We start from the raw sequence: 15517 nt of genomic DNA, 5'->3' as shown, positions 1-15517 counted from the left end.
ACTTCTGGGTCTCCCATCTGAGTGTAGAGTACCAAGACCTTGGGCCATCCTGCACTGCCTTCTTAGGCCAAAAGGACTGGAACAGAGTAGCCGCAATTCAAATCAGAGAATGTATGATTTGCTGGTGCTGTAGGCAGAAGTTCAGCCTACTATGCTGTGGCATTGACCCCAATCAGTGAGTTTTTAATCATATCTTATTTATTAGTGCTTTTTAGCTTGAACAACTCCCTTTAACATTTCTTGCAACAGGTCTGGTGGTGATAATTTTTCTCAGCATTGGTACATCTGGAATGATTACATCTCTCCCTTTTATCTGAAGGATTACTTTTCTGGATATAGTATTACTGGCTGACATTTTTTCCCCTTTCGTACTATAAAGTCTCATCCCACTTCCCCAAGACTTTCGTTGGGAAATGTGTAGTCAGGACAACTGAGACTCCTTTATGTGTTACTGGCTTCTTTTCCATTGTAGCATTGAGAATTCTTTTTACCTTTAATATTGGAGAATTTTATTATAATATGTCTTGGGGCACAGTCAGCTGGGTTGAATGTAACTCTAAACTCGTGGCCTTCCTATACTTGGATAGATACATATATTTCTCTAGCTTTGGCAAATTTTCTGTAATTTTTTGAATGCATTTTTTTAAAAGAGAGTTGTTTTTAAAATTATTATTTGAAAGACAGTTACAGAGAGAAGTAGAAAGAGAGAGTGATCCTGCATCCACGGATTCACTCCCCAAATGGCTGCAATGAGCAGAGCTGAGCTGATCCAGAGCCAGGAGCTTCCTCTAGCTCTCCCACATTGGGGCAGGGGTCCCCTAGGCTATCCTCTGCTCCTTTGCCAAGGCACAAGCAGGGAGCTGGAGCAGAAATATAGAAGCTGGCACTAGAACTGGTACTGCAAGCGATGCTGGCATCACAGTTGGAGGCTTAGTCAGACCTTGAATGTACTTTATATCTCTTCAGTATCCTCAAGCAACACTTGAATCCCAATTAATCAGTTTTTTTCTTCTCATACTATCCCATAATTCTCATAAGCCTTCTTTATACTTCCTGTCTTTCCCCCTCCTCCCAGTCTTTTCAAAAAGCCTGTCTTTGAGCTCATTGATTCTTCTGTCCCATCTAATTTACTGTTGATGTCTTCTATGATGCTTTGAATTTCACCCAAGTGTATTTTCAATTGAAGAATTTCTGCTTGATGTTGCTTAATTACTTTCATCTCTACCAAATCACTATTAGAATACTAAATGATTTTTCTCTGTGCTCTTGAATATTGTAGAGTTTCCATAAAGCAGTTCTTTCATAATTTTTATCCAACAATTTGGAAATTCCACCTTCTAGATGGTTGATCTCTGGTACCCCATTTTGCTCTTCAAGAAGGGTCATAGTTCCCTGCAAGTTCCTGAGGGTTATTGGGGAATGACAGCATTTCTGTACTGCAGGATTAGTTTTAGTAATCTAGCTTTGATTGCACCTGTTCTTGTAGACCCTGTAAGAAGTCTGTTTTCTGCTGAGGTGGTCTGCAGCTCAGGTGTGGGCTGGCTGTCAGATGCTGCACCTATCAGTCACGCCAATCCTGGCTGATCAACCAGGACCACAGAATACTCCTGGGCATTAAGGCAGGCCCAGAGGCTCTGAGACAATGGCCTGTGGAAAGGAACTGCTAGAATCTGCTCCAGGCTGGATTTATCAGCCTGGCACTCAATTCTGAAACCGTTCTGTTTCCTTGCTATCTTTTCAAGGTGGTGGGTAGGATGAATGACACAGCTCCTCAGCTACTCAGGCAGGTTCCAAATGAGTCACATCTGGGTTTTAGCCTGTAGGTTGGTGGTGGTATGTGCCAACACAAGTCTGTCTCACCACAGCTTGGGTCTCCATCTGACACTGGGGCAGGTGCACAGATTGCATCTGTAGGCACTGGCCTAGGTTCTGAAGGTCTCAGGATCTGCCCATCACTGGGCTTTGCCAGCTCAGCACCGAAGTCCAACATATGGCCCGCAGGCCTCTTGTTGTCTGCTAAAAGCTGGAGATAGGTGATAAAGGGGATAAGACCTCCCATACTGGCTCCAGGCTGGTGACAGCTGAGCTGCACAGTCCCTGGGCCTCATAAGGTCCCAGGAATGACCTCCAGGCCCACCTGATTTTAACAAGTGATAATACGCACCAAATGAATCCAACCTACTGGAGCACAGATGTCTACCTGAAGCGGGGCAGGTGTAGAGGCTCAGTCTGGGAGCACTGGCTGGGTGGCAGAGGCTCTGGCGCTTTATCAAGTGGCAGGTCTCGGCAGTAGGCCTGCTCTGAGCTCAAGGTGTCCTCCTAAGCTCCCTCTCCTGGCTTCTCTATGTGGCTGGAGTCTCCTTTTCTGTAGGCAGCTGCAGGGGAGGGATGGTGGAGGCTGCCTGGCTGGTGGATCCGGGGCAAGGGCTGATGGCCTCAGCGCAAATGAATTCTTTTTTAACAGAGGACCTGGCACTGGGATCCAGTTCACCGTCCTCCCATGACAGAGACATCCCTTTAGGCTGTGCTCCTTGGACTTGGGGGAGGAATAACACAGGCAATTCTTTCCTCAACGCATCTTGTGCCATGATTCCAAGATGAGGCACTGGGGCATCTCACCTGGTTCCAGTAGATCTTGTTAAGGTGACTTGGCGCTTGGGCATCTGCCTACACTGGTGTCTCCGTCAGGAGGTGGTCACTGGAGCTTCTCTTTCAGCCATCCTCCTGGCCCTTGCCTTCCTCCAATAGATTCTTCCCATCATTCTCCCCTGTTGTTTTCACATTTGTCAAGCTCTTTTCAGGGTAGCTTTCTAATCCTCACCTTCCATAATAGCACACTGAAGAACTGTTTACTTCCACTAACCTTCATAAATCTCAATGTTTTCCATATATCTGACTTGATAGTATCTTGGCTTTCTGTGATTTTTAAGTTGTAGCATTACTAGGACCCTTCTCATCATTATGAGAATGAGAGATGATGATATGGGGAGAAAAAGCCTTACCTTGGCAGGGCCAGGGATGGCTGTAGACCCGAAGGAACACTTTAGAAGAGGCTTGGGGGATGGGGAGGCAGAATGAGAAAAGCTCTGGACTTTGGCCAACGTAGGAAAGGTTTTAATCTCATCTTCATTTTGACCATTCGAATTACCACTGTCAAGCAAAGTCGCATTTTCAGGCTTCACAGTGTCAGGCTTTGCTTCCACTAGAGTAAAAACAAAGCAAGGAGTCTAGGAGAATATTTGTAATTTCAAACCAGTAAAATAACACAAGAAAAATTGTCTTCAAATAGCTTACTATTTTTCCTGAATTGTTGAGAAGCAGTCAAGAACTTCGTTAAGTTTGGTTTGGGAACAGTCTAAACAAAAGAAAAACAGCTTTAAGACTATAGAAAAATTGAATTTAATAGCCATAATATTAATTTTTCTTATATAATCTAACCAAAGACCACAGGTACTGGAATCAGATAAACATTCAAACTGTAATCCTGCCATTTATTTACTTAGCCCTAACTTCTTGTGTGATAAGGATTGAGAGAAGACAGGATATAATCAAAATGATAATCCTTTTGCTTCTAATTGACTGTAAAAGTACCGTGACAATTATTAGATGCTTTTCTGAGTCAAAACAAAGTCAATCCCTAAATAATTAAAAGGATTACTAAAAAAAAAAGAAAAAGAAAATGAATAAAGACATTTAAGTAAACTGAAATATCTGTGAACAATTTGTATTTGTACGAGTTATCTTTTGTGGAAAAAGAAGTGATAGTTTTCGGTAGTATCTTATTTAGATGACTTGCATTACTGGTTGTTTTCATTATGTCTGTCAAAAAACTAAATAAAAACAATTATATATAAATTCAGTTCCTTCCAAGGAAGAAAAAACAAGACTACCCTTTTTGTGGCAGTGATTAATGAAAGCCTCAAAGAGCTATAAAATAGAAAATGATAACTAGATGTGCTGACAGTGGAGACACTGCCTGACTGAAAGAATAGGCACTGAAGGAATGTTGTCTGCAGGGAATAGGAATCATTTTTGAAAAGTAGGGAGGAGGGGACCCAGTGCGGTAGCCTAGTGGCTAAAGTCCTCGCCTTGCATGCACCAGGATCCCATATGGGCGCCAGTTATAATCCCGACAGCTCCTCTTCCCATCCAACTCCCTGCCTGTGGCCTGGGAAAGCAGTCGAGGATGACCCAAAAGCCTTGGGACCCTGCACCCATGTGGGAGACCTGGAAGAGCTCCTGGCTTCAGATAGGTGCTGCACCAGCCGTTGCGCTCACTTGGGGAGTGAATCATCGGTCGGAAGATCTTCCTTTCTGTCTCTCCTCCTCTGTGTATCTGACTTTGCAATAAAAGTAAATAAATCTTTAAAAAAGAAATAAAAGTAGGGAGACGATGAAACAAACAAACAAAAAAGAGATCTGAATCAGTCAACTGAATATGAATTTACACCAAGGAAGAAAAGGAAAAACCTAAAGAACAGCACAATGTATAAAGAAATGTAAGACTTTCATTCATAGTATATCGCTAGTGATACTAAATTTTTTCTATTTTACAATTTTTTTATATATGTAGTACAGCAAGAAAGAGATACTTGCATTACTATAAGTCATTCAATTATCTGATTACGGTCATCTACACTACCTAAAATCTGTGAAATTATTATTGGAGAAAATTGAAAAAAATGTTTCCTAAGTTTTTCACTTAGCAAAAGAATCAGTGTTCTACGGAACAATGTGTGGTGTGAAACAGAACATGGGTTATAGCTTAAGAAATTAAGATATTGTAATCTAAAATACTAATCTAATCTCACAAAATACACTAGAAAACACAACCTTCTTTCCTATTTGTGAATTTTAAAATTTTTCTTTCTTATTTATGACATATTTATTCAATATAACTCATTTGAATGTATACATTTTTAAAAGATTTGTGTTTATATTTATTGGAAAGTTAGATATACAGAGAGAGAAGGAGAGAGGAAGATCTTCCATCTGTTGATTCACTCCCCAAGAAGCTGGAATGATTGGAGCTGAGCAGATCTGAAGACAGGCACCAGAAGTCTCTTCTGGTCTCCCACATGGGTGCAGGATCCCAAGGCTTTGGGCTGTCCTTGATTGCTGTCCCAGGCCACAAGCAAGAAGCTAGATGGGAAGGGGGTTCACCAGGATTAGAAACGGCACCCATATGGGATCCCAGTGTGTGCAAGGAAAGGGCTGGCTGCGAGGCTACCACACCAGGCCCTGATTGTATACCTTCTTAACATTAAAAGGAAATTAAGTATTAGCCACATTCTTATGAATTCAGTTAACTCAATTATTAGCTAGACCATGAATGTTTTACTACCTATAAAATTCTATTTTTTAAAAAGCCATTTGTTCGCACATGAAGACATCAAGATGCTTTTTACATGTAAGGCTGTATCCCTAGATCCTCTGGGGCAAATACAGATGTTTCCAAACTGTCATTAATTCTCAGTGTTATGGTAGCTTAAAATGAAAACTTTAGTAAGAGAAAACTCCTAACATTTGAAACTTTAGAATGTGATGCAAGAATTCTGAGAGGAGGGGCTGCACGAGGAGCAGTGCATGAAGCAATGCCAGGGGAAGTGCTTGGTCAAGTTCTGACTGTACTGGTTCCAATCCTGCTTCCTGCTAACACACCTAGAAAGTGGGCAGCAGGTGGCTCAAGTACGTGGATCTCTGTCCCCCACAGGAAAGGCCGGAATGGAGTTTCTGGCGCCTGGCTTTGGTTTGGCCCAGATGACATTAAGGGGAGGAAACCACAGAATACAGCAACTCATTTACTCCCTCCCCAACAGTTGGGCTGCATTTCAAATAAATAAGTATTTTATTTGAAATCACTGAATGAATACTTTAAAAACTGGAAGGCAAACAGTTTTCAAAGTAAAGTTTTATAATGTAATTATTCAGAATCTCTGCTTCTAAAATTGCTTATTACATGAGATAAACGCACATTCTCCAATTTTATGAAGAGCCTTCACTGTACATTAATGGACTGCCTTAGAAAACAGAGTGAAAAGCTTTGTTAAACATATTTTGAAACAGAATTTACATTTCTAAATTTCCATAATTTCTAATTTTTTTCATGTACTATCTGGAACCAAGAATAAAAAGGAACAAAAAGCTCTCCTAAAAATCACAAATAAAATATTTCCAAGAAAAGAAAAAAATCTTTTATGCTATATGTTACAGTTTTGGAGCTGAAAGGGACAATGGTGATTCCAAGATTATTACTCTAACAAGTAATGGAGTCAGTGGAGACGCACTTGGGCTGAATAATATAAAAGCAATGCTGGTATGACTCCAAAAGCTGCAGTAAAAATACTTGCCCAAATATTCCTTGACAAGTGTCCTACTTCTTTGCAGAAAAGATTTTTACAATGATTTTCTTTTGCCATGCAGTTTCCAGCCCATTCTTCTTTTTAGACCCACTCTCTAAGTATTTAATAACCCTTTAGTATTTACCAAAGTAAAAATGTTTTTTTTTTTAAGATTTATTTTTATTATGTTTTTATTGGAAAGGCAGATATACAGAGAGGAGAGACAGAGAGGAAGATCTTCCATCCAATGATTCACTCCCCAAGTGAGCGCAACGGGCCGATGCTATGCCGATCTGAAGCCAGGAGCCTCTTCCAGGTCTCCCACGCGGGTGCAGGTTCCCAAAGCCTTGGGCCGTCCTCGACTGCTTTCCCGGGCCACAGGCAGGGAGCTGGAAGGGAAGCGGGGCTGCCGGGATTAGAACCGGCGTCCATATGGGATCCCGGGCGTGCAAGACGAGGACCTTTAACCACTTGCGCCACCGCGCCGGGCCCGTAAAAATGTTTTAAAAGTCAATTAGTCATGTTTCTACAAAGTGATTTTCTCTAACCAACTTTTCATTAGTTGGCTAAAATTACAACGATGGTAGATAGATCACTGGTGAATTTTAAGAGTAAACAGTACAATAAGCTCAGTTCAGAGTAAGAAAATAGAGTTCACAAAAGAGCATTTTACCTTAGTCTCCAAATCTAAGTCTTCCTCAACTGATGTAGGCCACGGGTCATCAATATCAGGTTCACTGGAAAGCCTTTAGAGCACAAACATATGAAAATCAGTGATTTTATTCCACACACGCACAAAAAAAATGTTTTTAATCTGGTGTAAAGTTGACTTATGTGATTATCAGATGATGTTTTTCAATATTTTAAAAAATCTTTTACGTCTGCTTCCAACTTGATATAGTCAAGGAAGACGCTCACTCTTAGTATTAAGTCAGTATAGTAGAAGAGCCTGACAATAATTCATTTTCATAAACTGTCTATCCTGATGGTTCAGCTGAGAGCCAACCAAGGCTAATATAATTTCTGCTACCTGAATTGTACCAATCCAACTAGCTAAGATAAGGAAGAAAGATACACCATCGCTCCTCCATTGGCTGCCCTTGGTTCAATAACTAATCTGCATAATTCAAAGATGGCCATATGGATTCTGCAGCATGGAAACGATGGAGAACAAGGCACTGCTCCCTTTAACCCTAAAATACTGCAAGGGATCCTCTAAAGCCTCCAAAATGTTTCCAAGTAAATGTACAAAAAAACAAAGACAAAATGTGCATGTTGTTACTAGAAATAAAATAAATGTACAGGTTAAAATAGTAAACATCGTAAACTCCAATGACTTCCCCCATATACTTCTAGCCTCCTCAGATACGGTCTTAACACTTCATAGAGATCTTTCACATTGCTCCAAGGGAAGATGCTGGCAAAACAACAGCCACAGTAGTTATACCTCCAGTTCCTTTACTACTATCAAAATTCTTCCTTCCTCTGGGCTCCCACTCCCAGATCCCTTTTGTGCAGGGGTTAATGGCCATGTTATGGTTTGGCTAATAGTTTGGGTGTCCCACCAAGACCCATATGTTGGGAGGCTTGGGTCCGCAAAGACTTACAGACTAATAGCAGCCAATGGACTAACGGTAGAGATAACATTATTACAGTGTCTACAATGCAGGCCCAGTGCAGGAGGACTGGTTACAGAAGCTCAGTCCAGTTCAACTTCTCTCTTTCTTGGATCATGTCGTCTTCCCTCTAAATGTGTTACACCATCCTTGACAATCATCAGACTACGGGGGCTGTCTGAAATAAACCCTCTTCCTACAGGAAGTATTTCGGGTAAAGAAGCACAAAGTTAACCCAGGCAGCTTACAACCCTTAAATCTGCAGCTGAAGAGGTTCCAAGTTTTAAAACAACGATGATCTCAAATATACAAGAGTATTATCTATCTCCCGGCACTTGGAGGGAAAAAAGCTGCACAGAGTCTCAGTGATCTGCCTCCCACACAGGCATAGATCCAGCTACCCAGTGAGGCTCCTTGACTCTTTTGCCAGCCAATCTTAACACTTCCCTACCCATACAAGGACTTGGGAAGGACACTAGCAACTTGAGAAATGAAGTGGATCCCTTCTCTGGACCTTAGCTCTATGCAATTCTCAAGCTCTTGTCATCTAGCATTCAAATGATGCTGAGCTTCTTCTTGTATGTTGGGGTGAAAGGTGTGACACCATTTCATACGTGTCACGGATACTCTTCCCAGTGGCTCACACTGCTTGAGAATCTTTCAGCAGAGACATTCAAGTTTGACAGTTCTTCCAATTAAACAAATGCAGTGAACTGTTTACAATTCCTTTGAATTTCCTATCTCAGAATGTCTTTCTACATACCTTCCAACATCTGTGTCCTTCAATGCTGCCATTTGCCTTTATCAAACCGACCACAAACTCCAATATGCTGACCTCTCCCTTAAAACTTCTATTTCCATTGCTCTCAATGCTATTCTTCAAATTTGGTCATTTTTACTTAATTCCATTCTTATGTTCTTACACTGGATTCCAGTGTTCTTACACTGCTAATTCCACTTTCATTCTTACAATTTCTAAATTAAAGCACTCGTCTACACAACAGCAAAGAATACTGAACTTATAATTAGGTAGTAGAGGCTTACACCTCATTTCTGTCAATGAATATATCCAGTTTAATCACTTGAATCTCCCTGAGTTTCAGATGTCCCATCTGAACCACCATTGGACTAGAATGTTCTACAGGTGGAAGCACTAGCAGATCTCATAGTCTCCAAGATTTCTAAGAATCCTGAAATGCCATGTGATGTTGGTTTTGTTTATAGAAAAATGTAGAATGCTTAGCTAGAGGAAATGGGAGAAATTGTAAAACAAAAGAAACAAAACAGAAAACAAAGTTGAAAATTAAGGAAAGATTACAGAAAATTCATAGAACAACAAAAGACTCTAGAAAACAAAGTTTGTAGAACTAAGGCAGGAGCACTAGCCTGAGGGGAAAACCAAAGTGGAAAGTCAGTAAATAAAGAAGTTAATTGGGAGAGAGAATCAAAATGGTGGAATGGGGTAAGGACATGTTTAAACAGAGAAATATTAGCCAGTGCAAAGCAGAGAAGGCACATCCCAGGAAATAGAAGAGGACAGAACAACAGCAGAGGGGACCTGGAGACTGACAGACACAGGAAAGCAGCAGACACAATGGTGTGGTATTGTAGTGACTGATATCCCAGCAGCATTCAGCAAACGGCGATCTGAACCCCTCAGCAGCTGGAGCTCCATCACCAACCAGGTGGGAGGAAACGAAATATAAGAGTTATGGGAGTCCCAGAAGATGCAGAAAGAGAAGCTGAGTTTGCAAATGTATTTAATGAAATAATAAAGAAAAATTTCCCTAATCTAGAGAAAGAATTGGGAAACAACATCCAGGAGGGGCACAGGAACTCCCAACAGGGTTGACCAAAAGCGATCTTCACCAAGACATACGATAACCAAGCTCTCTTCAATCAAACATAAGGAAAAGATCCTTAAATGTGCATGTGAAAAAAAAATCAGCTGACATATAAAGGAATGCCAATTAAACTCACAGGAGACTTCTTACAGGAAACTCTACAGGCTAGAAGAGAATGGAGTGACATATTCCAGATTCTAAAAGAAAAAAATTGTTGGCCCAGGATAATGTACCCAGCAAAACTTTGCTTTGTCTTTGAAAATGAAATAAAAGTCTTCCACAGTAAAGAAAAGTTAAAAGAATATGCCTCTTCCAAACCTGACCTACAAATGATACTTCAAGATGTTCTCTTGAAAGAGAAAAGAAATAGCGCCCACCAAATCCAAAGGCAAATGTGAAGAACATCCCAGTAAAATAACAGCAGAAGACCAAATCAATGAACAGCCCATTGTTAAAATGACAGAACCAAATTACCACTTATTTGTATTAACCCTGAATGTAAACGACTTAAACTCATCAATCAAACATCATAGATTAGTAGAATGAGTTAAAAAACAAAACCCATCTATTTGATGTCTACAGGAGACATATTTCACCAACAAAGATCAGCGGAAACTATATCTCATGGATTCTGATTCTTTTTGTTAGTTTCATCTCTTGAAAACACTTTCTTTTGACTAAATTCTTCAATGACTCATAGATCATACAGTAGAATCATTTTTTTCAAGAAGGTTCTTGATTTTCTTTTTCATTTCTTCAGCGACATGTTAGTCATTAAGTAACATGTTATTTAACTCATGCTGTTGTTAATTTCCTTTTTTGTTCCTGTTGTTGATTTTGTTTTGTGGCTTTTCATTTAAGGGGATGAATAGTAACTGTGTAATGGAGACTATCATATCTAGTAACATGTTATTTAACTCTATGGCATTGTAAATTTCTTTTTTTTCCTTCCTGTTGTTTATTTTGTATTGTGGCTTTTCATTGAAGAGAATGCATAGTAACTGTGTAATGGAGACTATCATATCCAGATGTGAGGAGACATCGCAGTCTACATATCTACTTCGAGAGAAAGTTGGACTCACAATGAAACTGTTCACTATATCTTGACAATAGGATACTGGATTCTCTGCCACTGTCCATGCCAGTAATGGACATAAGACCATATGACTGTGTATGAAGAACTATACTATAGTACTATAGTATAGGGGAACTAAGTGACGGAATTGGGGAGGGGATAAGGGAAGTCCCACAATCTATGGAACTCTATCATAAAATGATGGTAATAAAAAGAAGTTTAAAAAGGGGGGGAGGGGGAAAGATGCTAAACAGCCTAAGAAGTGTATCTGCAGGTATGCTTCATTTACAGTAAATAATTTCTCTCCAGTATGGCCCAGTCATGTTTATGTGCTTGGTTATGACTTGCGGTTCTGTGGCCACAGCTAAGACAGACTGGCCCTGAAATCTTTGCTGGTCAAAACAATATACTAATTCCCACGGCAATTGTCAAATGTTAAACTTTTGAAATAAGCAATGCTCCTGGGAGAACTCTAAAGCAGAGTTGGCATGCAGTTAGATTTGACTTTCCGAGTTGCCCTGATGTGGACCTGTCCGTACCTTGATGCCAGAGCTGCTAAGGAGCAAGAGAATGGACTTGCCACCAGACAGACTAACAGGGTTGGCTACTGGTTAAGTCTAGGATCATGGAACAATGAGTCAACTTCTCTGAACCTCGCTGTCCAACTGCTAGTAAAAAGCAGATTATGATTACATATAGTCTAAAAAGCTGTTGCAATGAGCATGAAAAGTCACAAATGCTAAGTATAAAGCATACTGCTTGAGTCATAGCTATTGCCTAACCCATAATGTACATATAGCTCATGTACTAATTCTCCATATTTCCTTGGTTAATATTGCATTTAAAAATACGTAAAATCTTACCTGCTTTCAGAATCTTCAGAACTCTCGTGCTCTATTAAAAAAATAGTAAAATACATTTTAAATTACCAAGAGAAAAATCGAGAATATTAAAAAGGTAAGTCTCTGATGGTTTGTTATAAACTTTTACTCTGGGACCAAGCCTGTAAAATATTCTAGAATAATTATAACACTGACAGTCAATTGATATATTAAAAACTGTTCCTTGCCCTTGCTTTGTACTCATCAAAGTAAAGTGTAGAACTGGATTTATCAAAATTCCATACCAAAAAGTGGACTTCTATGTAGGCACAACGGCCATAATCTCAACGGAACTCAAGCAGAGTGACAGAAGATGGTGTCATTGGTAGTGATCAGTATCAGATGTCAAACTGAATCAGCACGATCGTTGAGGGGCAGCAGTGAGAACAGGTAGAAGAGAGTTTCTTTTTATTTTGTTGTGACACATCACAACTTCTCCAGGTTTTCAGGCGAAAGTGCTGAGTTCAGGCTGAAACAACCTATCACAAGGAAGCTAGATCAAGGACACTGAACTCTGCAATATGATAAAACAGAGCAACAGAACTGGGGATGAGATTCTTGCTAAAATTTCCAGTTGCCAGGGGAGAGGAATGCAAGATAAATTATTGTTCTTAGGCTAACTCATCCACCCCTGAGAAATGTTCTGGGACATTCTCATTCTGGCTATGTTCCCCACTTTATACATACATGGTCCACTTGACCTCCTACGGTAAGAATCACAGGAAAACTTGTCAAGATTTTCTGCACCCGGAACATACCTCTCATAACCAGAGAGGAGCTTAAGAAGAAACACTGAGAGGTGGCCATTTACCATGCTGGTTAATATACCACTAAGATGTCTACCTCATATAACTGGGGTGTCTAGGTTCAATGCCAATTTCCCTTCCAATTCCAACATTCTGTTAATGAACACCCTGGCAGGTAACAGCTGAAGGTACAAGCACTTGGGTCCTTGCCATGTTCCCGGGAGACCTAAGCTGAATTCCTAGTTCCTGGCTTTGGCCTGGCCTAGTCCCAGCCACTACAGATACTTTAGGAGTACATCAAAGATGGGAGCTCCATCTCTGTTCCTCAAAAAATAAGAGTATTTAAACTCCTATTAAACTCAATTTTAAACTCAAAAAATAAAAACTATTTACACACAGGGCCCTGGTGTGGTAACCTAGTGGCTACAGTCTTAGTCTTGCATGAACCGGGATCCCATGTAGGCACCAGTTCGTGTCCCAGCTGCTCCATTTCCTTTCCAGCTTCCTGCTTGTGGCCTGGGAAAGCAGTAGAGGCCGGTCCAAGGTCTTCGGACCCTGTACCTGTGTGAGAGAACTAAAAGGAAGTTCCTGGCTCCTGGCTTCAGATTGGTTCAGCGCTGGCTGTTGCGGCCACTTGGGGAGAGAACCAGTGGATGGAAAATTTTTCTCTCTGTATCTCCTTCTCTCTATAAATCTGCCTTTCCAATAAAAATGAAATAAATCTTAAAAAAAAAAAAAGAAACCCTATATACAAAGATACCATATAGAAGTTAAGGGGCCATAATAAAGAAAGAATTTTTTTTCCAGGCAATACTATTTTGCATTGTCAATTTGCTAAGCAATAAACTATTAAGGAAGATTATTAGGAAGATTAAGGAAAAATATATATGCAGTTTAAACACTGATTTATTTTTTAATGATCAAAACAGGAGTATTTCATCATATGAAATCTTACCTGAATTGCTATTGTCAAACATTTTACATTTCTTTTCTTCTCTATATTCAGAAATAAGTTGTTGATTGCTATATATTTAGAAAGTGATACATTATTGTTTTAGTACTGACATGAAAAAACATGTGAACAAATACATTCAATTCTTAGAGTTGATAATATCAGATAATATCAGAACTAGTATCACAACTTTCATTACTTTAATGGATTTCAAACACATAAGCACCACAATTTTTTTTATTAAGCTTATACTTACAAAAGGAAAAAAAAGATGAATAACTCATGAATTAAAGTTGGTATAGTTTGGTAAATTCACTGGAATTCTTCTGACATAATGTAAAATGTCCTGAACTTAGAAGTCCTAGCTCTATAGCCAACAACTATTTCTTGGAAAGTCATTTCTATCAACCTTGAAGTCTTGTAAAAATAAATATTTCACTGCCTTTTTTTCCGCCCCTCTTTAGGCTGTTACAAAGAAATAATGAGATAATGTTTTTTAAATGTTAAAAGAAATAATGATGCAAAGAAATAATTAGTTCTTTATCGGTGAACTTTATTGCTGAAACCAATTTGGAATCTGCTCCAAAAATCTAGTATGTGTTTTTTACAGGTTAGTTCTAATACTCAAAGATTTAGCTTTCAGAAAATGCCAGTAAATTGTAACCGTAATTAAGGGCTGTTCTTTGTGGTTGTACCTCAGAGTATCTCAACTATTTCACAATTAGTAACAACTTATTTCTTTAAAAAAATCAAGGCTCCCTATTACTGAGTCAATCACACTAACAGATAACTAAAAGATGTGAGTGCATAACATGGACTACTACTACTTCTCTGCCTTTGCAAACTGAACCAGCAAGTCTTTGTTAGATGTTCCATGTTCAACTCCAAGAGAGTTAGAGGACCAAATCCTACTTTAATACATGAATACTGGTGAGTTCTAGATTGGGGATCACCACTGTCAACTCTAAGCTATGTCAGATTCAGAGGAATCTGCTGAATGGCTTCCAGGTAGTGCAGAATTTGAAAATACTTTGAAAACTTGAGGTAGGGATCAAATACTCAATCGATAAGATTCTAGTTATTGCAGAAAACTGGTCTCTGTATGTGTGTGCCTAACCTGGGGAAGAGTGACATGGACGCTCACAACCAAGGAAAAGGTCCTACCCAAGTTACTAAGGGGCTTTGGGGCACAGACCTGGGAGCAGAGAAGGAAGGAAATGCTAATCCTTTCCAGCAACATTATTTAAAACTCTCCCACAGTTCAGAATGAGCCTAACTGATAAATGTTAGCACAAGGCACACACACATAGTCTCCAAAGACAGTTCACTACGGCCTATGGTGTAGGCTCCACAGAAAGTTTTGAAGGTGGCAGGAGGATCAGTGTGTTCACTGTGTGTGTGGCTAAGGCTAGGAGACTCAGCTACCAGGGTGGGGTGCTGCTACCCTGGGAAGCACAGCTGAGCATCTAAGAGCACAGTATGAACTGATGAAAATTCAAATGTGGATGCTTAACTGTGGATCGCCATGGAGTCGGAGGGATCTGGGTCAGTAAGTGCCTCTTGGTAGCACAGGCCAATCATTACCAGTCCACAGGAGTAACTTCAGCAATAGAAATGACAGAAGGATTAGAATGTTCTTTACCTACTCCACTTGACTTGGATGGTCTTCCTTGGAACTCAGTCCTTTATCGGACAATCATTACTCTGAGATCACTTATTTAAAGTATGTAAAGACTTAAATGAAGAATTCTCCATTCATTTAGTGATTGATATATTGTAATTCACAATCAGAAGTCAGATTAGTAAAAGCAACTATCAGGCATAAAACAGTATCAATGGTAATAATAATCATAATTTTAAGTAAATATGAGTGTGTCAGGCACTAAATTAAATGTTGTAGGCACAATCTTACATACATATATCCATCCTTAAAGGATGTATTATTTAAATCCTTTTCAAGTATATCAGGTAATATTTACCAACAATTGATACTATCAAGGTCGCACTCCTAGCAAGAGGAACAACTTGTATCAAATCCATTCCTATGTGTTTTTCTCTTCAT

General features: G+C 39.6%; 1 protein-coding gene across 1 annotated transcript in view; it reads right to left on the bottom strand.

The window, feature by feature from the left end:
• LOC121161609 (ankyrin repeat domain-containing protein 26-like) overlaps positions 1-15517 on the bottom strand; it is an 87485-nt gene that overhangs the window by 61681 nt on the left and 10287 nt on the right. Inside the window, exons 5-9 of the mRNA XM_040988091.1 lie at positions 13459-13526; positions 11740-11770; positions 7015-7087; positions 3295-3355; positions 3003-3202 (exon numbers count right to left, since the gene is read on the bottom strand). Of these exons, the coding sequence (XP_040844025.1) occupies positions 3003-3202; positions 3295-3355; positions 7015-7087; positions 11740-11770; positions 13459-13526 (433 nt within the window). The remainder of the gene's footprint in view (positions 1-3002; positions 3203-3294; positions 3356-7014; positions 7088-11739; positions 11771-13458; positions 13527-15517) is intronic.

Source organism: Ochotona curzoniae, unplaced genomic scaffold (assembly GCF_017591425.1).
Source record: "Ochotona curzoniae isolate NIBS_2020 unplaced genomic scaffold, NIBS_Ocur_1.0 contig_4797, whole genome shotgun sequence".
Taxonomy (NCBI): domain Eukaryota; kingdom Metazoa; phylum Chordata; class Mammalia; order Lagomorpha; family Ochotonidae; genus Ochotona; species Ochotona curzoniae.
The sequence above is the reverse complement of the archived record's forward strand: the minus strand, read 5'-3'. Positions and strand labels throughout refer to the sequence as shown.